This window comes from Octopus bimaculoides, chromosome 10, assembly GCF_046866305.1.
Source record: "Octopus bimaculoides isolate indiv1 chromosome 10, ASM4686630v1, whole genome shotgun sequence".
Classification (NCBI taxonomy): domain Eukaryota; kingdom Metazoa; phylum Mollusca; class Cephalopoda; order Octopoda; family Octopodidae; genus Octopus; species Octopus bimaculoides.
In genome coordinates this window covers 9,158,826-9,181,546 of record NC_142937.1, presented here as the reverse complement: position 1 = coordinate 9,181,546, position 22,721 = coordinate 9,158,826, and the positions used below count along the sequence as shown (strand labels likewise).

General features: G+C 35.6%; 1 protein-coding gene across 9 annotated transcripts in view; it reads right to left on the bottom strand.

Annotated features, from left to right (window-relative positions):
• Positions 1-6,206: 6,206 nt before the first annotated feature.
• LOC106868898 (deacylase AADAC) overlaps positions 6,207-22,721 on the bottom strand; it is a 50,010-nt gene continuing 33,495 nt past the window's right edge. For 5 of the 9 annotated variants that reach the window (XM_014914619.3, XM_014914469.3, XM_014914394.3 and 2 more), the window contains exon 7: positions 6,207-7,025. In XM_014914619.3, coding sequence (XP_014770105.1) covers positions 6,379-7,025 — 647 coding nt within the window. In that variant the 3' untranslated portion in view covers positions 6,207-6,378. Of the gene's footprint in view, positions 7,026-19,344; positions 22,342-22,721 lie in introns of those variants that run through there. The other 4 variants (XM_089358359.1, XM_014914700.3, XM_089358361.1 and 1 more) reach the window with 1 other exon arrangement.

Sequence of the window (22,721 nt, the reverse complement as noted above, 5' to 3'; positions counted from 1 at the left end):
TTGTTAGGAATTTGTCTTTTGCTATCGTCCTCTCTAATTCTGTTGTCATGTCAATGACGAAACATTTCTCTGTTTTACTCTATATTTTACAAACTATTCTGCTAAGCCAATGCTCCGCAACCTTTTTTCACTTGTGGGACTCTTACATTCTTTTCAAAATTCGGCGGCACACCTGAACTGAAAATATAACTAAAAGCATGGGGAAAAAAGTTATAATCAAGTTACACTGCAACACACATAGCAACGTCTCGTGGCACACCAGTATATCGCAGCGCCCCACGATATCCCACCTCTGTTGGTGAATTGTACTACACACGACTCGTCCAAGTCTTTCGTCATTTAGGAATTTCTTTTCACGTGCCCACTCCATGTTGTATTTCCAAGGTACGGTCAGTTTAATAATCACTAAGTTTTTGTCGTATTAGATCACGTTATAAAGCCAATGCATTTTAAAACTGTATGGTTTAGAAACAAGAGCTCTTCTTCCAAATACTCCTGCATCTAGTTTTTATTGTTATTTAGAAATTTGAATCTTGGATCCCTTTTTGTTTATGCTGCTGTGTAGCCCTTTCTAGCTTTCCTTGATGAAAACAAAGCGCAAATTGGTATTGATTTTCATAATTTTAATCCTACTGTACTATTTTTGTTTTGGGAAATATCTATGTGCTGCCAGAATATGCAGCAGTCGATGCATAGCCTCTACATCGACGGATTACTTCACTCTCGTCGTTAAATATTTGCTGGAGATGGAAGCACATTGGGTTTCACTCTCAAGAAGAATCGCGGCTCATCTGGTTCAATTTCCATGACATCCGCTTCGATAACTTCCTTTACTCAGCTATCTCATTGCTGACTACGTGTATCATTTTCCTAACTGTCATATCTTTGTTGCTGTTTCTCGTCTTCAGTCTGGCACATTTAGTCATGATATCTCACGACATTTCTCCTAGTTTTGTTATTCTGTCATAATATCCATTGGTAACCTTTCTTTCTTAGTCCAACTCGCGAGTTTTGTACAGTACCTATATATACGCATCAAATAATGGATAGAATTTATAGCTTGAGCATTCAACACGAAGATCTGCAATATGCGGAAATTATCAGCAAGCTATCAAACGCGTTATACGTTTCAAAGAAGAACTAATATGTGTATGTATGTATGTATGTATGTATGTATGTATGTAGTGAAGGCGTGTGGCTTAGTGGTTAGGGCATTCGGCTCACGACCGTAAGGTCGTGAGTTCGATTGCCGGCGACGCGTTGTGTCCTTGAGCAAGACACTTTATTTCACGTTGCTCCACTGCACTCAGCTGGCAAAAATGAGTAGTACCTGTATTTCAAAGGGTCGGCCTTGTCACGCTGAGTCTCCCTGAGAACTATGTTAGGGGTACACGTGTCTGTGGATTGCTCAGTCACTTGCACGTTAATTTCACGAGCAAGCTGTTCCATTGATCGTATCAGTTGGGACCCTCGTCGTCGCAACCGACGGAGTGCTCTTATCCTATGTATGTATTTATGTATGCATCAAAGCATGTATGTATGTATGTATGTATGTATATATGTATGTATGTATGTATGTCATAATAATAACAATAATCCTTGGATGGAATTTATGAACATATGAAGCATCGCTACGCGCGTTTCCACAGTTTACGTGTCTCTTAAGATGACAGTCCATATTCCTGGGATGGTCAGCATCATTAGACTGTGGCTGGCATAATAGAATAAGAGCTTTATTTGCTTATTCAAAACGTTTCCCATCAACAAATTCAAAAGATATGTATGTATGTATTTATGTATGTATGTATGTATGTATGTATGTATGTATGTATGTGTGTGTGTGTGTGTGTGTGTGTGTGTGTGTGTGTGTGTGTGTGTGTGTGTGTTATCTTTCTTTGAGATTTATTCGAGGTCTTTCCTTTCCAGAATCCAAGCCGGTCACTAACAAAGTGACAAAGTTCTTTTGTATTAAAGAGCTCTTGGGTTTTATGGTTATCTGAATTGGTTGGTCTGTTTATGTGCGCATTTGCGTGATGATAAACTTGCACTTCTCTAGTTGTGTGGTAGTAATGGCGGGGCATGTCTCCTAAGTACACAAGTATGACTATTTCATTATTGTTTACGTGCGTGAGTATGAGTGTATTCTGTCTGAAGATCAATGATTTCAACCGGAGAATTCCTGAAGTGTTATATAAATTTTTACTGTGCATCTGATCGATTGTATTCAGGGATGCAAATCAATCGGCTTTTTTTTTTCTTTGAGAATGTTTCTCATTTTTACAATGTGAACAATGAGTACACAAAAGACAAACTAGAATCACAGACAGACTGACAGAATAAAGATTTTGTATGTAGTCAACGTATAAAAATACTTAATTGTCTGATCAGTTGTAAAATAAAATGCTTTCAATTCTTGGGTGGTGCTATAGACGTAGTAGACAGCTTCTGTTACCTGGGCAATATAATCAATAGTAGAGGAGGGTGCTCTGAAAGCAGCCAGAGAAAGACAAGTTGTAAAAAGTTCAGTAAGCCATTACCTCTACTAGCAGCAAGGCTTTCTACAAACGAAGAGTAGATTGTATACTGAATATATATATATATATATATATATATATATATATATATATATATATATATATATATATATATATATATATATATACAGCGCTGGATTAATCGTTAAGCAAAATAAGCATGTGCTTAGGACATCAAGGGAAGTGGGGGGGGGGGAGGCCACCACAGAAATGGTAAATGGTTTGCGGCACAAAAGAAATTACTTTAAACTTGATAAAATAATATTCGAAGTGGTTTATATGATTGGAGATATATTTCGAAGTATTCGTGGCAACATAGTGAGGATCTGATCAAATACTTCGCAATTGAAAAAGAAGAGAACACTTATAAAATAGAAATATTGTGGAAGTGTTAAAAAATAAACATAATTTTCCATCTTACTGTTAGTTTTGTTTTATTTTGAAAAATAAAAATTTATTTTGTGGTCTATTATTGTTTGTATTTTGAATTACATATATATGGGGACACCAAAATATTTTGAACGATTCGGGCCTCTGTGGGTCTTAATCCGGCCCTGCATGTATATGAAGTACGACTCATAGTAATGAGACGTGAGCTATTTTTAGATCTATATGCAGATCTGTTATTTCGTAGCCCGGTTACCGTTTTTCTCTACCCTGAACAAGTAGACCTATGACCAAAAGCATTCTTGCTGTGGCCATATCGATTTTAAAATCCAGGCTGCATCGTACAATGTATCCTTTATTTTTCAGTGATACGGTATAATTTGACGAAGATTTAGTTAGTAGTTTTAGCAAGTCGAGCGGTCATGTGGCAGCTCCCTTCCTGCAAAATTCAAGCGAATTGGTAGGTATTGATAAGCTTAGTGGCCAAGTGAAATACGAAAAAAAAATCCAAAAACCCTTGTTTCCTACGAATGATCTACAAATTTTACACAACATTGCTCAATGTTGCTCAATGCTGCTCAATGTTGCTCAATGTTGTTGCTCGTGAGTTTATTTCATTTTCGTGTTTCCGTAATATATGATAAGCGTTTAAGTGAAACGCTTACTAATTTTCTTCTCCTGGTGTACGAGTTTGTTTGATAACATTTACATATATTCTATAACCAAGATACATAGTAATTTGCTTATGTTTAACTCGATGCGCTTTCTGTTTGATATATTTACTACATTGAATTTGGTTCTATATTCTATACTGTTTTATGGCTTCGTCAACAAACTTGTTAGTATGTTATTGACTTGCGCTTGTAGTACTTCATTTGCGCAAGAGAATCTAAATTCTTTGATGTGCATAGGTTTTACAAGTAACATTTTATACTTGCGTCAGCATTTATTATTTCTATGCATGTGCAAGCATTTGTTAGTATCATTATTATAAATACATTGATGTAACTTCTTTTTTACTGCTTGCTTATATCTAAAAACGTAATTATTGAGTCACTAGAAGGAGTCTTTACTTAATACCATCCGTTACACTTGTACATTTTTGAAAAAAAAAAAAGAAAAAAAGACGGTCATTAAATAGCACCCCACGATATTTTTATAGTCAGACATTTATCTTAATACTAATTCTGATTCGAAGCCCCAGTTTAAAACTATATTCTTAATCCTAATCTTGGACTAATGCCGACACTAACTGTGGTAACTGTCTTGCTTTTTTTCAAACACATGCAATACATTAACGCATACCGCTAAGATATACATATTTACGATACATGTCAAGCTGCAGGAAGATCTTTATGTCATGAAAAAAAAAATCATCTGGTCAAGTCTACGAACCTAATACTTGTTCTGCAAGAACAGAAAGTGTCCTGCATAGAACTCATGCCGAACATTCAATAAGTTGTTTAATGAGCTCGTCACTAGCACATTGGAGTTAGGGTCGATCCCAGGAATTTTTCGAAGGGAAGGCACAAGGTCAGAAGGGAATACAGTTACAGGAGAAAAGGGCGTAATAACATTATTTAGAATTGTGCGCTTCTTTTCTTGAGGGAGCACGTGCCCCTCAGTCCCCATCCCTGGGAGTAGACTTCGACGTATTCCTATGTTTCAACGCGTATCCAGGACAATCTTGTCTTTAACGTACTCAAGTTATCGACAGAAGAAGCCTCCACTGTTGCAATGAAGGTGTAGTGAAACCTATCTCTCGGGTACTTATTTACGAATGATAACGTAGCGGCTAATCTTTGGGCGCTGTTTGGACTCTGTTGTGTCCACCACTCTGATTGGTTTGTCCCTTACTCTATCACGCCAATATGCAACCTAGCCAATCGAAGTCCCTAAATAAGATCACGTGAGACAGTCTATTCACAATCCAATTTGAGCTTACTGTTACTAATAAAAACTCAACTTTTCCTTATCTCGAGGTCTTTGGTTCCAGACCTTTTAAGGTCTAGCCACCAACCACACGACACAGCCAGTTCCAGCGACGACACCAGACAACACCTGTCCAACAGCATTACAACGACCACCATCTTCGTCGCCACCATCATGTCTCTCACCAACGTCGTCAGCAACATCTCAACGTACACAGCACCAGCAACACTGCATAGGTTCTAACATAGCGCTGTTCGTGAGATACCTCACCATGGTTAACAGCAAAAATATAACCCACACAGAAGCATGTAAATATATGAATAAATGTTCTCCAAACCTTCTACTCGGTTGTGTCTCTCCTTTCCAACTGGCACATTATATGTACAAATCAGCCTTCTGATATGAATCGTTATTAGATGGTCACACTACACATCACCTTGACCAGCTATAAGCCGTACGTATTGGGTGCGTACAAACAGCAAACAATATGTAAAGAACGAGCGATATGCAAACATATAAACCTAACATTTGTAGCAACCTTAAACCTTTGAACTTGCGAGTACGCTTTAGCGGGTTCGATTTCGTTTGATAGGCTGCCACAGTTTTGAGATTACGGCTCAGCTAATTGGCAGAGACATCGTTATTTTCAACAATGAACACAAAGCCATGTAGCCGCCTGCTTTTGCGTTTCCCATGTGTATAATCAAACGAAATCGCACCCCGAAAACATACTCCAGTGTTCAAGGGTTCGGGTATCGAGTTGTTCGTGTTTAGGAGTGATTGTAACATTATTTATATATCTATTTTTTGTTTGATAATTGCAGTGATTGTGTATTTGTGTTGCTGAAAGAGGCAACATTATAAAGACCACTTTAGAGATGTTCTCGCGGCCTGTGTTCATGGGTCGGAGCAGGTTAGATGTGAGATGGCTAGGTTTCATAAGGCTGACGCTGAGATGTGGAAAGTTATATAGGAAGAATAATTTGTATTCGTGAATGCGTGTGCGCACGCGTTCGTGAGTTTATGTGTAAATAAAGCTTTTTGCAAATCACAAGGATGGTGCTATTTCAGACTTTTGTTCTATTTGGCAGACGAGAGGCTACGTTCTCCGTTAAAAATATCCATTTCAGATAGTTTTCCTCTGATGGTTACTGAAAGCCAAGATACTTCTCATCGATAATAAAGTGCTACCACGGTTTACATGTGAAATTTTAATTGATTGACTTGGTTGATGATATTCAAATGTCTTAACCAAGGCCCAAATGCTGTGTAACTGGTAGGATTCAAACCACCTGGCTGGTGGTTCAATTTCGCCCAAGCATGCAAACTCTAAATGAAAAACAGTAACAATAGTTATTCATGTATTTTTTTTTAATTATAAAAAAATTGTGCTTTTGCTGATTTAAAATAATGATTAGCTGTCAGTACATGCATACACACACTCTCACGAATAAACACGTAAATCATACGCACGGACGATTATGTGTAATCAATTGATTAAATGTTTAATGGAGAAAAATTGCTATTAAATGCTGCCTTTAATAAAACTGACCAATGAAGCTATGATTTTATCTCTCATTTCAAAATGTTCGCACATTAATATCCCGTGAAAGGCTTCGTTAAAATGGTCGTGATATACTTTCACTCCAGATTGACGCAATCTCTCAACAAACAGAAAGCTATCATCTCTTAGAACATCGAATTCCACCGAAATAATATATGCTTGTGGTATCTTTTTGAAATCTTGTGCCAACAGTGGGCAGAAGTATGGGTTTAAAAGAACTGGCTCAAAATCATAAGAAATATTTTCGTCACCAAAGTCAGTTGACGTTTGAAGTGTATGTTGCTTCTGGTACCTTTCAGGTAGTTGACGAACAGACACAAATTGGGAGACTTCGGATTCTTTCAAAAGAGGTGCTGTGTGGTTATTGATCAAAAATTCATCAATATTTTTAGTGCGACCTTGGTAATAATTGAGCCAATTCTGTGTGATCATTCTTCGACTCATTATAAACGGAACACTTTTGTCATGAAACAGCATCGATGGAGTGAGAAAGTCAAATGCTTGAAGAGGCGGACTTATAAGAATTTGAGCTCTTAGAGTAGGAAACGCAGTCTCAACTGCGAGCCTAAGAGAAACTGCTGCAGCTAAGTTTCCACCAGCTTCATCACCTGGATAAAAAGAAGAGAAAAACAATGAAATACATTATATCAAGTTGAGTAAAAAGTAAGCAACGTTTTGAACTATGAAGAATATGTACCGGAATTTTGCAGAATTTTGAATTTTTTAAAAACATTCTTTTTTTGCAATTGTCTGATAACACAGATATCGACTTGCCCTTCACCGTCGTTATAAACATCTGAAATGGAACAGCCAAATCGCGATATTCGAGCAATTTTGCTATTCAACTTTAAAAAAAAAAACCCAGCTGAAACTGCTCGCGATATCAACAGAACGTTTGGTGAAGAAATGACCAGTGAATGGTCAGTTCAAAAATGGTCTAAATGGTTTCGCAGTGGAAACCTGAGCCTTGAAGATTGTGAGCGTAGTGGACGCCCATCTGTCATCGATGATGGTCAATTAAAGACCGTCATTGAGAAAGATCCTCTCGAGAACTGGCAAAAGAACTTCAGGTTAGCCAGAAAACTGCCTGCAACCATTTGCATGCGATCAGAAAATCAAAAGAGCTCGACAAATGGGTATCATACGATTTGAATGCGCAGACACGAAATCTGTAGCTTCTTCTCCGTAACCAGACCGATCCATTTCTCGACCGTATTGTAACTTGCGATGAAAAGTGGATTCTGTACAATAATAATAAAAGGAAAAAAAAAAAAAACGTTCTTTGCAGTGGTTGGACCAAAATGAAGCACCGAAAACCTTCCCTAAACCCGAGCTTTTCAAAAAGAAGGTTATGGTAACTCTTTGGTGGGATACTGCTGGACTCATCCACCATAACTTCTTAAAACCCGGAAAAACCATTACTGCAGAAACATATTGTCATGAAATTGCCAAAATGAAGAAAAACTGCTACTCCTCCGTCCCAGAATGGTCAACAGAAGAGGGCCAATCATTCTTCATGACAATGCTCGACCACACATTTCACTAATGGCACTCCAGAAGTTGAGGAAACTTGGCTACGAAGTTCTCCCCCAGACCTTTCTCCTACCGACTACCACTTTTTCAAGCAGTTTGATTTCCTGCGAGAGAAGGAGTTCAAAAATCAAATCGATGCTGAAATTGCGATCAAAGAGTTCATCAGCTCCAGAACTCCAAATTTTTATGTTACTAGAACAAACTTGTAACTCGTTGGCAAAAATGTGTTGATTGTAATGGTACTTACTCTGGCGAATAAAATTTTCGCATTGTTGAAATATATTGTAATGAATTTCCTTTTTTCAAAACGTTGCTTACTTTTTACTCAGCCTGATATATCTAAGATAAATTTAATGTAGTTCAACTACAGCTTGTAACACATTATGGAAAGAAAATAAATTTGAAGGCATCTTATTGTTTTTGCAAACAGAAAAATTTGGGAGATTATCCCACTATGTTTCGTAACGGATTAACCACTTTTCAAATGAGAAGCACCATTCTGCCTTCGAAGAGACCGTCATAAAAACTACACACGCGCGCGCGTAATGGAAAGGGATCTGCTCATTAGAATCTACCCAAGTATATTACTGCTACTTATATAATCGAATGTTACAAGCATGAATGTCAGAGCCCGACCCCATATGATTTTATAGCTAAGTCAAAGAGGGAAGGGCAGTGTCTATGACTTCTGGTGGGCCATCGAAACTGGTTCGGGAAAGTGAAGAGAAACTATGACACAAGTACATCCTGTCTAGTAGGCTTCCGCACAGTTTCTCTATCCAGTTTTATTTACAATGCTGGAATGACTCGAAGTCATGATAGATGATATTTATCCAAGGTACTATACAGTGAGATCGAACCCAGAACTACACATCATGCCTATTGCCAATGAACAAAGACAAAACTAAATAATTCTGTTTGGTTAGATAGTACAATTCCTGTTGTTAAATATATGTTTATATTGAACATTTTTAACAAGTTTATACATCAAAAATCGCTTCTTGGCCTTTTGGCTAAGATCAAAGTGAAGTTCACACATTAATCATATCATACACAGATGATATGATCGATATTATTCAGCATCAGGTCAGCATTAGCACACCTAAGGCCAAAAGAATTTTGGCAATGACTACCCGGTCTTTTTTCAGACATAGTATATATCTTCCAATGTTTCTTTCCTTTTATTTCGATATTACGGTGTGACTTGAAGGAGATTTGGTTACTGTTTCTAGCAGACCAAGCAAACACGTAGAGGCTCCCTAGTTTGACTCAAAATACAAAATGTTTTGCTCTAGGTTAGCTTTGACCTGTGAGGCCTAGAATCAAACGCACTCAGCCTCAATCTCGCGTCTTTTTAAATTAGATGATTTGGCCAGTGATGTCGGGTGGAGGTGTGCAGGCTGTACGGACCACAGAGGATAACCACTTTTATACACTTGTGTTTGCAATAGTGGAATGAGAGACTCGGCAAAAAAAAACAAAAAAACAAAAAAAACTAGAAAAAACTACGCTAGATCACTGGATTTGGCTACCATTTTAGCATAACGATAATGTATATTCTTCTTTGACTCAAAAGCACAATATTTCGTGTGGCCGAGGAAGAGGATTGATAGTGTTGACATTATTTAATCTCTACACATTGAAACTTCAAAGACTATCAAAGATCAACTTTACCATCCAATATCGCTTGGTGGCATTGATAAAGTAATTTTTTTTCATTATGTTTGCCAACCATAAATGAGGAGACATATGGCCAAAGTGTTCCAGTTTTGACCATCCCACCTTTTCTTTCCTTTTTTTTTTCATTATCCAGTGTCTTTGTGGCTTTTAACACGATAAATGTACGGCTTGTGAGATTTGGTTGTTATTTCTAGAAAATCTATCAACCTTGTAGAATCTCCTCTGACTCGTTTAATATGTATCAATCACGTATTAGAGTAAATTCAACTGACTGTAACTTGTAAAATAAATGTACACTACAAAATCATCAATTGTACACAACACAACACCAGTCATCGTTGTAGCTCTCTGGGCTACATAAAGAATGGTTTTAAGACATTTCGTTTCTTACGTTGATTGAACCTTTTGTTACCATATTTCTGTTGAAATGCACCCTCTGTCATTCAATTTATTTCGAAAATAAGAATACAATACATTAACTTAGTGGAACATAATTTAACATGAAATTTTAAGGAAAATGTTAATTTAGAACGCTTTAAAACAGGAAGTTTGTATCAAAGAACTAGAAGCAATCTCAGGAGGGTTGATATCAAAAGGATTAAATTTCTTTTGATATTGTCTTCAAACATTTTTGCTCATTGTTTGAAATTTAAAACTACATTTCCATTTTATTGATTCATCGAATATTTAACACCTCTACCCCACTCCACTCCTCTGTCCAGAAAGCTCTCAATTCTTATCTTACAAAACTTAAAAAGCAATACTTGCAAGGAATTATCAAATATACTCTTCTTTTATAATCCTATTATCATCTAGAATACATTGCATCAATATAAATCATCTTAATAAATATTTTATTTTATCGACATGAAAGGACTAAAGTGAAACGAAGTAGAAAAATTTTAAGGATCATTCAGAAGCGAGAACGAAGGAACAGTGAAGTGAGATTTGTCGTCATACATCAATCAAACATTTTATTGCTTTTCTTTGTTTGTTACAAAGAGTGAATATCGAACATAACGGCTCAGTAGGTTTACACAGCAAAAGATTGAAACGTCCATTTTCTTGAAAGGGCTGTTGTTGTTGTTGTTATTGTGTCTGTGTGTGTTCGTACGTGCATGTGTGTGTATAAAAGGCAAATAGTTGTATCCTGTGAGTTCACGAAATTGTAGTTTGTAATCATGAAGATGGTGATGACAGCATAATCTCCTTTCTTCGATTTGAAGAGAGAGAGAGAGAGAGAGAGGCAGGCACAGATTATCTAATATAACGTGGATCATATTGACATAATATTTAGCCACTACCAAAACGAACCCTGAAGTTGAAATTCCGGATTGAAACTTAGGGAGAAGCTTCTAGACATTTATGTGAGACCGTAATCTAAAAAAAAAAAAAAAAAAAAAAAAAAACCTCGAAATCTCTCTGTATTTTCACGTGGAAACTAAGACATTCCCTTTGATGCCTGCCGTCAATTTTTAGGTTATGTACAATACAATGAATTTCGAGGACAGATACAGTCGGTTAGATTGACCTCAGTACTTGACTTGTAATTATTTTATCTACCTCAGCTTGTATTTGAATTCAGAACATAAAAGGTGTAGGTAAGGGTTATGTGGTTACGTTTGTTACACAACTACGTGAGTCTGGTTCGATTCATTTACTGCTGAAGCTTTGTGTGTGTATCTCTCTCTATATATATATATATATTTATAAATAAGAAATAATCGAGATTCAGTTGAATTAGGTACTTAAGTTGAAACACCAAATCAGTGCGCTATTATCCGTACAACTCCAAAATAAGCAACAGGATATCAAGAAGTGATGCAGTACGACCGTTTCAAGCGACTTCCTTTGATTGAACAATGTAATCATTAGATTTAGTAGTTGATAAAAAGACTAATAAATTAAAAATGAACCACAATCCTTCACAAGCTATGACCCCAACAAACTTCATACATTTCTTGGAAGTGTAGTATATTCTTAGCTACATTAGTGGCAACATCGATTTCTTCCATCTTCTTGTTCAGTTAAAGCATTCGAGTAAAATTATATTAATGTGTCCGACTGATTAAAAATTCTATTTATTTATCTATGCAGCTGAGGATAGCCCTGCATTTAAATTGATGTAATAATTGCATTATTCAATTAAATGGAGTTGCTTGAAACGGTTGTGCTGCATCACTTCTTGATATCCTGTTGCTAATTTTGATATATATATTTATATATATATATGCATATGTACTGCAAAAGTTATCACCTTGTATTTAAGCCAGGACAAATAATCAACACACTATGTTCAGATCGCTTAATCTTGTGAATTCCATCGAGTGGTGGATATTTTGTCAAAATTTTAATACTTTGACGTTGAAAATGTTTTAGTGATTTATTAGTGTTCTTTAATTCCATCAGACAATTATTATTTTTTTTACATCGAATTTCTCGATTTTATTTACTTCCTGCAAGTGGGTAATAGCAACGCTACCATCTTCAAATGGAAAATTTATCAGTAAATAAAAATAAAAAAAACAAGAATTTAGCAGTTGAAAAAACACTGATAAATCAGTTATCAAAGGTCATTAAAGGAAAATAGGCGATCTCTGGCTTGTAATGTAAACAGAACTGGTAAATTAATGTACCTTACAGTAAACAAACACATACAGCCATTTGTGCAACATACTTATATACTTATGTAGGGAAACAAGAATTGAAAAATTACTGGTGTTGCAACTTGCTGTCTGGCTGAATAAAAATCCGTTATGTACAACAGAATTGGTATAAGATTAAAACAGCTATCAGTGTATCATACTTGATGAAAATACAGCACAAAAGGCAAATTAACTGTGGTATTCGTCAGGAGACAATGTCACTTATGGACGTTCTCTGTTTAAAAATACAAACACATCAGTAGCAGACGAAAATCATTAAGCAGGGGTGATGAGAATGCTGAATCCACATTTCTGTCTCTTTGGGTTTTTTGAAAGTAACATGTACCCATGGCCAACTGCATACTAAGACAGAATTGCTATGGATACAGGAAAATGGTGATTGAAAAATCACTGCAGTATTGATAAAGTTGACTTTGTGCTAGGTACTGTGAGGCCAAACAACAGGGATACAGGAGCAGGTGTCTAGCTGTATAAGAGATACATGGCAGTGATGAGTAGTTATAAAAAGTTGAGAATTCTGGAGCAGAGATAGAATTAGCTCTTTCAGAAGCTTAATCATTTGCAAACGAGCACAGTATTTATATCTTTCACAAGGAAACCTTGCAGTTATTCAGAAATATATGCATATCCGCTCTTAAAACTGTGACAAAAAGAGTCAATACAAAAACTCTTAAAGAGGGACACATGATGCTTCTAGCTTGAAATCCCCATATATTGGTTTTAAATTTTGGTACAGGGCCAGCAATTTCATGGGACTGAGTAAATCAATTACATCAACCCCCAGTGCTCAACAGGCACTGATTTTATCTACTCTGGAAGGATGAAAGGCAAAGTCAACCTTGGTGGAATTTGAACTCAGAATGTAAAAGCAGACGAAATAATGCTAATTTTTTGCTTGGCATGCTAACAATTCAGCCAGCTTGCTGCATTGAACGATACTCTTTTACTTGTTTCAGTCATTTGACTGCGGCAATACTGGAGCACTGCCTTTAGTCGAGCAAATCAACCCCAAGACTTATTCTTTGGATGCCTAGTACTTATTCTATCGGTCTCTTTTGCCGAACCACTAAGTTACAGGGACGTAAACACATCACCATCGGTTGTCAAGCGATGTTGTGGGGACAAACATACATATATACGATGGGCTTCTTTCAGTTTCCATCTACCAAATCTATTCACAAGGCTTTGATTTCAGTAACATTCCAAAATGACAGAGAGTTTATTGTTGGCTAACAAATGTCTACCACTCCAATATTAGTCTCACTGTTATGAGAAACACTAATGGGATGATGGATTCTTTATTGATTGGATCAAGTATGTTCACACAGATTTACATCTCACAACACTCAATTAGGTTTATAAACCTCTGATCAATTCTCGTTAGCAATTCTTCAGTTGAAAATGACAGTCGCTACCTTTAATTTCAATGAACCTGCTTTTGACTATGTAGGCTAATGCAGGACCCACAAGTTTAATAGCAGACCAGCCATGGTGTCTCGTGGGAGAAGAGATGCAGTGTTGGTCACTTTGTGCTGCTTTCTATGTTTGCCTTTATTGGTGAGATATCTGATTCATACCAGGTCAAAGTAGTATTGTTGAGGTCCATCTCCACTTGTGTTGGTTATTCACTGGTGCTCAGTTTTTCAAACTTCCTTTAAGTACGTCTTCAAACCACTTCCTTTTTTCTCACATGCACTTTCCTTCAGATCCTTTTAAGGAGAATGGATACAACTGCAATAACTTTGGCTGATGGTCAGCTGTACAACTTAAAATGTTTGCTTTATAGTGACATGACCTCACTGCAAGATTCAGCCATGACTTTTCCTTGTGTCTTTGGAGCATATGGAATTAGAAAGTTTGGTGACTAAACAGGGTCTCTTAATTACAGCTAAGGGAGAAACATTCTGCTTCTCAGACACTATAGATATTTATTCCATCAAAAGAATCATCATCATCATCATCGTTTAACGTCCGCTTTCCATGCTAGCATGGGTTGGACGATTTGACTGAGGACTGGTGAAACCGGATGGCAACACCAGGCTCCAGTCTGATTTGGCAGAGTTTCTACAGCTGGATGCCCTTCCTAACGCCAACCACTCAGAGAGTGTAGTGGGTGCTTTTACGTGTCACCCGCACGAAAACGGCCACGCTCGAAATGGTGTCTTTTATGTGCCACCCGCACAAGCCAGTCCAGGGGCACTGGCAACGATCAAGAATGTTTAAATATAAATTGGTCAATTCAAGTTCCTAAGCAGGTGCTGAAAAATTCCTGGCTTTAAGGGTATCACAAAAGGCCTGGTTAGAGGCTCAACCTTCTGAGTTCTTTTACAGGGCTTAGGTAAACTGAAGGATCAGTGCAATAAGTACGTGAATCAGAGAGGGGAATGCGTCGAATAAAATCGTACTTAACTGATTCCTTTGTATTTTCTTTTACTCAAAGCCAGGAACTTTTTAGCACCCCCCTCATATATTGTATGCAAACAGAAATTTTAACAGTTGTCAAACTAACAATATGTAATGTAGTATCTTTTATGTAACTGTAAGCTATAACTTGTTTGAACTGTGAGTTTAGTGGAATGTGATGACAGTTAACGAGCCAGAAATCCTAACCATAAACCATTGTGCCAAGAATTTTTAGTACATCTAGATTCTGCAGTAAAACTATATAATATATTAAACATGACTACATTGCAATGTCTATAGTTCCTAAAAGTTTTCAAGTAATACTTCTTACTGTAGTTGTTTTTAACCTTTAAGCACAACTAAAGAGAGTTTTTCATTTTCTACTAATTGCATAGCAAGTTAAAGTTTTTCAATTAATTTGTGAGACCTTGCAATATTTGCATTAAAAATGTGGAATAGTCTATTGAGGTATTTTCCCTCAACTCTCTCATTAATACTCATAATCAACATTACTGTATCCATCTAGTTTTATATCTACTGATTACTTTTAATCTTACTAAGTAGAACATGATTTACTGTATACTTTATATTATAATGCTTTCACCAGCTGGTTTTGCAGTATATTCTTTTAATGGTTGGTGTTAGGAAAGGCATCCAACCATAGAAACCATGCCAAAGCAAACAGAAGAGTTTGGCTGTCTTCTGACATACTAGTTCCTGTTAAACCAGCCAACCCATGCCAGCATAAGAAACACATATTAAAGGAAGATGATGCTGAAAACACCAACATTTTAAAACTTTTACTTAGTTGTGTATAGAATAATTATCAACCTCTATATTGATTACTCTCATGATACACAAGAATATTTCAGATGTATACAGCATAGTGTTTCTCAACCATTTGTTTTACCTATGGAGCCCTTTGATTCCTATTTTACTCAGATGGCCCTCATAGCCATTCAATGTTTAAAAAAATTGTTACAATATTTTGTCTGTTGTAGAAATATAACTGATTTATTGCAGATAAATTTTAACAACAAAATCTTATACAGACTCCCATGGGCCATATAGACCTTGACTGAGAACCACTGATCTTATGTAATTGCCCACAAGCTGATATCCTCAATATAACAAGACTTGAGTATGTAATTCTTTTCTACCAATAGAAAGCCCAATAAAGTAATTTCCAGAGGTGACACAATGAAAACAAGGATCATATGGTTTTAGATGAATTATATAAATTTCAGAGGGAAATCGGGCTTTCACATGTGGATATGGGCTTACTCAAATAAAGCTATATGGCATTTGCCATCACCATGAACAAGAATTGCATAGAAGAATAATCATAGAAAAGTAAAAAAATCTACTATGCTGTGTTCCAACCTACATATATTAGTTCTATAAATTCCATCTTGAATATTCCCCATAAATATATTGCTTATTAGATTATTGTAAATAAAGAGCAGACAAATAAAATTTAGCTATCAAATTTTACACCTCGTTTTACTAAAAACCCAGCAATTTAAAAAAAACTTTCCTATTATGTAAATAGAGTCTGATGATCGCCTCTACAAAGTTTCTGAAATCATTAACAAAAAAACCCACACATACTTGTATGTGGGTCTAGGTTTAGTGCTAACACACAAAGCTCTCGGCTCTTGAATCACTTTGTAACTTTTACCAATTAAAATAAAAGAAAACAAATGGGGGCTTGTTTACATCTATATTGTTCCAGTTGCAAATTAAATCATTGATCAAAGAATATATCTATATATTTGACCTAAGAGTAGGCATACAAAGAGAGAGACCAATAAGAAAAAAATAAATATGCACAAAATGGTGAATCCACACCAGAGAGTAAAGACATTTGTACATTAGTTCTATACTTTAAGAATGTGATCTCCAAAGGATTCAGTGATGGATAATCTAAGGTTATATTCCTAACAAATATTCTATTCTTAGAACAAGTTTCTACCTTTAAAAAAAAAATTCATTCATTATTCTACAAACTCGTTTCAGTGACATTTATATAAACAATGATTGACATTGAGAAAATGCTGAAAAACCAACAAATAAAACAGAAGTAAACAAAACTAGCATCTGAAATAAAAATAATAGCTAGATAAGATAATATTGCTATGTACAATGTGTGCCTTATGATTTTACTTTTAAGAAACAAATTTTTCCAGATATAATCTTGTTATTGTATTACAGCATTTGAATTGGAGAAAATTACTTATTTCCTGTTATGCTTTTCCTAAAGTATGCAAAGGGGGGAAAAATGCTGTGATGTTCATGCCTTTCCCAAAGATATTAGTGATAATGTGAAGAGAAGAATAGGTGTAGTTAATGGCTGGAATCAAATTATAGATGCTTGTTGCTGGAATTTTCCTTTTGTTTTAAAGTACTTACCACTATGCAAATAGAAGAACATAAACCATGCATGTATTTTGTTGTTATAAAGTGCTTTAGAAATGTCCATGCTCAAGTTCAGAGTTTAACCAATTAATGATGTGTTTTGTTATTTTCTTTGTGAACATACACTTGTTACTGGGCAGTCACAGGCAGCTGTGATTGAGCAAAAATTATGAAGAAGAAATAAATATTATAAAACACTGGAACCTTCATATTAACCAGCAGGCTGCTTGGCCTAAGAATTGGAACCTAAAACAAAATCCTCCCTTTAAGGACAAAAAAATGTTTAATCCATTAAGGATGAACTTAACAATTTATGTTGCACACTCTGAAATATGTAGAAAGGTATAAGTAATGATAAACAATACAGATTTTTAGGTATCCTCGTGCTGTGTAATGTAATACAAGTAGACAAATGTAAAAGAATGTCATTTTTTAAATTGTCAATAGAGACATAAAAAAAAAAGACATTTATATACATTTGACAATGTGTATTAGATTATACATAACAGCAGAAGCTAAATAATTGTATTGTTTATTATTGGCTATATGAGGATGAGTTGAAAAGTTCATAAGCTGACTATTAAGGAGTGATGCTTGAGCTTTGAAATCTTGCACGCATCAATTTCAACTCTCCTTGTTAACAACTGCATTGTTTCTTTCCAAGTGAACTGATATGTCACTGTTCAAAGACTTCAAAAGTAACTAGTAGCAACTTCTCTTGAAAATGTACAAAATTTGGCATCGAAGTGTTATCAAGTACCTACAGAAAAACAGTTTAGCTTCCAAGGGCATTCATGCTGATATGCTTGCTATATTAGGGAATAATGCTCCAGTTTTATCAATAGTGCAAAAGTGGGTAGCTGAATTTAAGAAGGGAAGGGGGAGTCTTGAAGATGACCTGCAACTGCCACCACTAAGGAAAACATTGACAATAAATCAAATAGTCAATGCTATTAGCATATGCTGTGAGAGACTTGGGAATAATTGGCACAATGAACTTGGCATAATGAAGGTTTCTGCTCAGTGGGTGCCATGACTTCTGACACTTGATCAAAAGCACAAAAGGCTGCTCAGATCATGCCAAAATCTGATATTGCTTGAGCCAGATCCAGCTGGTTTCCTTGAACATCTCCTAAGTCCAAATGAGTGTTGGCCACATCACTTTGATCCAGAGACAAAGAGACAATCCAAGCAGTGAAAACATCCCTCTGCACCTGCCCCAAAGATGGTCATGGTTGTATCATCTGCAGTGAAAATAATGGCCACAGGTTTTGAATGCAAAAAGCATTCCATTTATTGACTATTTTCACAAAGCCACACCATCAATGGAGAGCATTATGCCAACTTCTTAGGGCAGTTACAAAGGGCTATTAAGACCAAATACCTAGGAAAACTGACAACTGGTTGATCATCCACTCTGTTCTGATTTGGCCCCATCTGACTATCATCTGTTCCTCAACATGAAAAAACACTTGTCCTGTAATTCTGACTGCAACTTGCTTTCTTCCACCCTCACACCTTATCCTTTTTAACTAACAGGATGAAAGCTTCTTTACCAATGAGATCCAAGCACTGCAACACTGATGGAAGTATTGTGTGGACTGCAAGGGGGACATGTTGAAAATAAACCTAAACCTCATTTGGTCACATTTTATTAGAGCGTCTCAGTAAGCCTATGAACTTTTCAGCCAACCCTTGTACATTAATATGCATTTTAGGACAAGTAATTTTGTAAAAAAGAAAAAAAAAAAAAGAAAAAGAAAAAAAAAATCTTCTGCTAAATACATCAAAATGAAGTTAAACAGGAAGAAAAAAAATATATTTCATAACAGATTTAATGCAGAATCAATTATTTTTCTTATCATAATTAATACACAAAATCATTTCATTTTTAGATGTTTTATTTACAATTTATTTTTTGTTATGCATTATTAGATAGAAAGAAGATGGCAAAATGGAATTAAATAGTAAGGTTAATGAAATACAAGCAATAAAATCAAAAGTTTTTTTAAAAATCACATGCTTTAGTAGGAACATAACAAATAAATTATTTATAATTCACAATTAAGAAAAAAAAAAAACAAGTCAATTTATTATGAGGACACATTAAAAATTGTAGGATTTCATTGAAAATACCTGAATCCGTATTCCATAGGTGAGAAATAACACCTTCACAGCCAGTGAACTTCCTGCTCTTCTTTAAGGATGGAAGGCATTTCAGATACACACACACACACACACACATTATATATATATATATATATATATATATATATATATATATATATATAAATGCAAGACATCAATAACAGTAATAAAAATATTGTATGCTGCCTTTTGTAATAAACAGCCCGGTAACATTTCCACTGACATGATTTAAAAACATATATATATATATATATATATATATATATATAAATATACATACATATATATATATACATATGTATATATATATATATATATATATATATATATATATATAAATACTGGTATAAAAAATAACCCAATGATTTCGTGAGTTACAAGAGAGCTTCGACATGTTAGAAGTAGCAGCAAAATTCTTCTCTAACCACAGCAATAAAATGGGACGGTCATAGTGGCACACTTTGGCCATAGGTCTGCTTGATCAGGACTGAACAACAACTCAGTGTTTCTCAAATGTGTTTTGAAACTGTATCAGATTAAATCCAACAAAAGTTTGGGTTTGGAAGAAAAAAATTGAATTGTTTGGAGAAGCAGTGTATAAGACAGAGGTAGGTAAAGAAACTTCATGATGGTGCAAACTTCAGTCTCTATGCCAGAGTGTGTGGATTGAGAGAGTCAAGAGGAGTTGTGAATATTGAAGTCATCAAGGATGATGAAAAAGCAAGATGGATGCTTGAATTAGAGCACAGAAATTAGTTAGTATTTACCAAAACCTCATGCAACTTAGCCATTTTGTTACCATAATGATACTTAAATATAAGTGCTTTTGTTTCAGCTAAGTTATAGAATAATGAAAAACTTGTTGTTGGCACTCCGTCGCATACGACGTCGAGGGTTTCAGTTGATCCGATCAACAGAACAGCCTGCTCGTGAAATTAGCGTGCAAGTGGCTGAGCACTCCACAGACACGTGTACCCTTAACGTAGTTCTTGGGGATATTCAGCGTGACACAGTGTGACAAGGCTGACCCTTTGAATTACAAGAACAACAGAAACAGGAAGTAAGAGTGAGAGAAAGTTGTGGTGAAAGAGTACATCAGGGCTCGCCACCATCCCCTGCCGGAGCCTTGTGGAGCTTTAGGTGTTTTCGCTCAATAAACACTCACAACGCCCGATCTGGGAATCGAAACCGCGATCCTATGACCACGAGTCCGCTGCCCTAACCACTGGACCATTGCGCCTCCACAATGAAAAACTTATTGAAACAACTTTGTCATTATTAAGCTGGTATTTAGGACATAAACTAATGTGAAATTTTGATGGCAGGTTTTAATTTAGATCATTTTAAAATAGAATTTGTATCATAAATCTAAGGGCGGTCTCAGACAGGTTGGTATCAAGAAGGTTAAACATAAAAGAGAAAACTTGAGCAGGAGAGGGTTACTAGGAGCGATGTGTTTTGAAGGGAAAAGTTTTGTTTATGAGGCAGATATTGTTACTTTTTTAACTCTTTCATTCAATACAGTCAAAGATTTATTATATATGTACCTATGTTTATTGTACTGTAAAAGGTTTGTCGACTGTATTTTAGTAGATGATGTATTTGTTCTCTGTATGTAACTAGCAGTTGTTAGTTCTAACTCCGAAAAAGCAAAAGCCAGCCTTTGTGAAATATTTTCTAGTTTTCACAAAAGGTTGCTATAGAATGTGAAGTCCAACATTTATAAATGAGTATGTTTGTTTTATGTTTGTTATTTGCAAGGAAGAAAGATTTAGTTGTGTGTAGCTATTTTCTTGATATGTGCAGCGTTATTTGTATTTGGTGCTAACTAAGAAGCTTGGAATTTTCGGTAAAAAAAAAAAAAGAAAAGAAAATGAAAATATTGTAATGATTCACCTTTTACAAAGAGATTAGTGATGTAAGAGAAACAAAAGAAGGCTTCTGCTGCAAACTGATTCTTGCTTGAGAACTTAAGTCCTAAGAACACAAGAACAATAAACAAAATGTTGGTAAATGTGTTCTAAGAATCTGAGTTGCTGGGGATTGGGGCAAACATGGGCATAGAAATAGAGTTCTAGAGATCTGAGTAAAACGGATTAGGAAGATTAGAAGAAGAGAAACAGTAGTGATGAAATATAGAAAAGAGGTAAATGGTATGGAATTGAAAATAATATTTCTTGATGCCATAACTGTTCTTGATTTGACTAAGGATTATGAATGAATGTTGTTAGGTTGTTATAAACCACCACACTAGTCATCAAGGATTATAAAATGGTAAAGACAAAAAAATAATAAAGTTATCTTCATTATATATTAAACCAAAAAGAAAATATGCAAAACCAAATAAATAAACCACATAAAATTGGTAGAAATTAGTGGCAGAGGTGGGAGGGAATATTTTGGTAAATTTCAAAATGGGAACAAGGTAAGCACTATATAGTGTTTTGAATATACTCTGAAAGCTTCTTTATGACTGTGTCACTTATATCAAAATATTCAATTGTTGGTAAGCCATGAACAGCACCTTCATAATGGTCATGTTGGACTTCCACACCAGCATCTTTTAGTTTGCGTACATATAAGAAATTTTCATCACGTACAACATCAAATGTACATGATATCATATACACAGGGGGAGAATTTTTAAGATTTCTTCCAAACAAGGGGCAAAAATAAGGGTTAAGCAAAAGTCTTTCAAATGGAATAGCAAATTTCTCATCATATTTTGTTGTGTTGACACTGACACGGGGCTGATTACGCAATTCTTCTGGAAGTAAGTCCATTGAAACGGACTTTGCATACTCTGAAGATTTTAACGATGGGCTTATGTGGTTACCATTTAAAAGACTATCAAGGTTTTCAGTATTTCCTTCACCATAAAGCAACCAATAAGAAGCTATCCATTTTCTGTCCATTAAGTTAATACTCAAATTTTGCATAGAATAAGAAGGAAGGGACAAATCAAAAGCTTGAAGCAAAGGACTTAAAAGAATTTGACTCTTAATACGAGGAAGTGTAGTTTCGGATGCTAGTCGAAGTGCAACAGCAGCAGCTAAGTTCCCTCCAGCACTTTCACCTGAAATGGCATAAGAATAAAACATAAAAAGGAAACAGCTTGAGAAAAATATTGTTACCTGGTTTAACGACAATCATAAATGAGTTTGAACCAACTAACAGCACTGAGCTCAAGGACACAAACAGAGTTAGACTCCCCAGAATAATAATAGACTTGGTGCATTCTCTAGAGTTATACTTCAATGACTATATATAAGGTATAGACATGGTAATGTGATTGACAAGTTTTCTCCCCTGTGTGGCACCTTGGGCAAGTGTCTTTTACTATAGCCCTGGGATGATCTAAGTTTTGTGGGATTCGTTAGAAACTGAAAGAAGCCTGTTTTGTGTGTGTGCGTATGTGTGCCCTTGCCTTGATGTTGCATGAATGTCATATAAGCA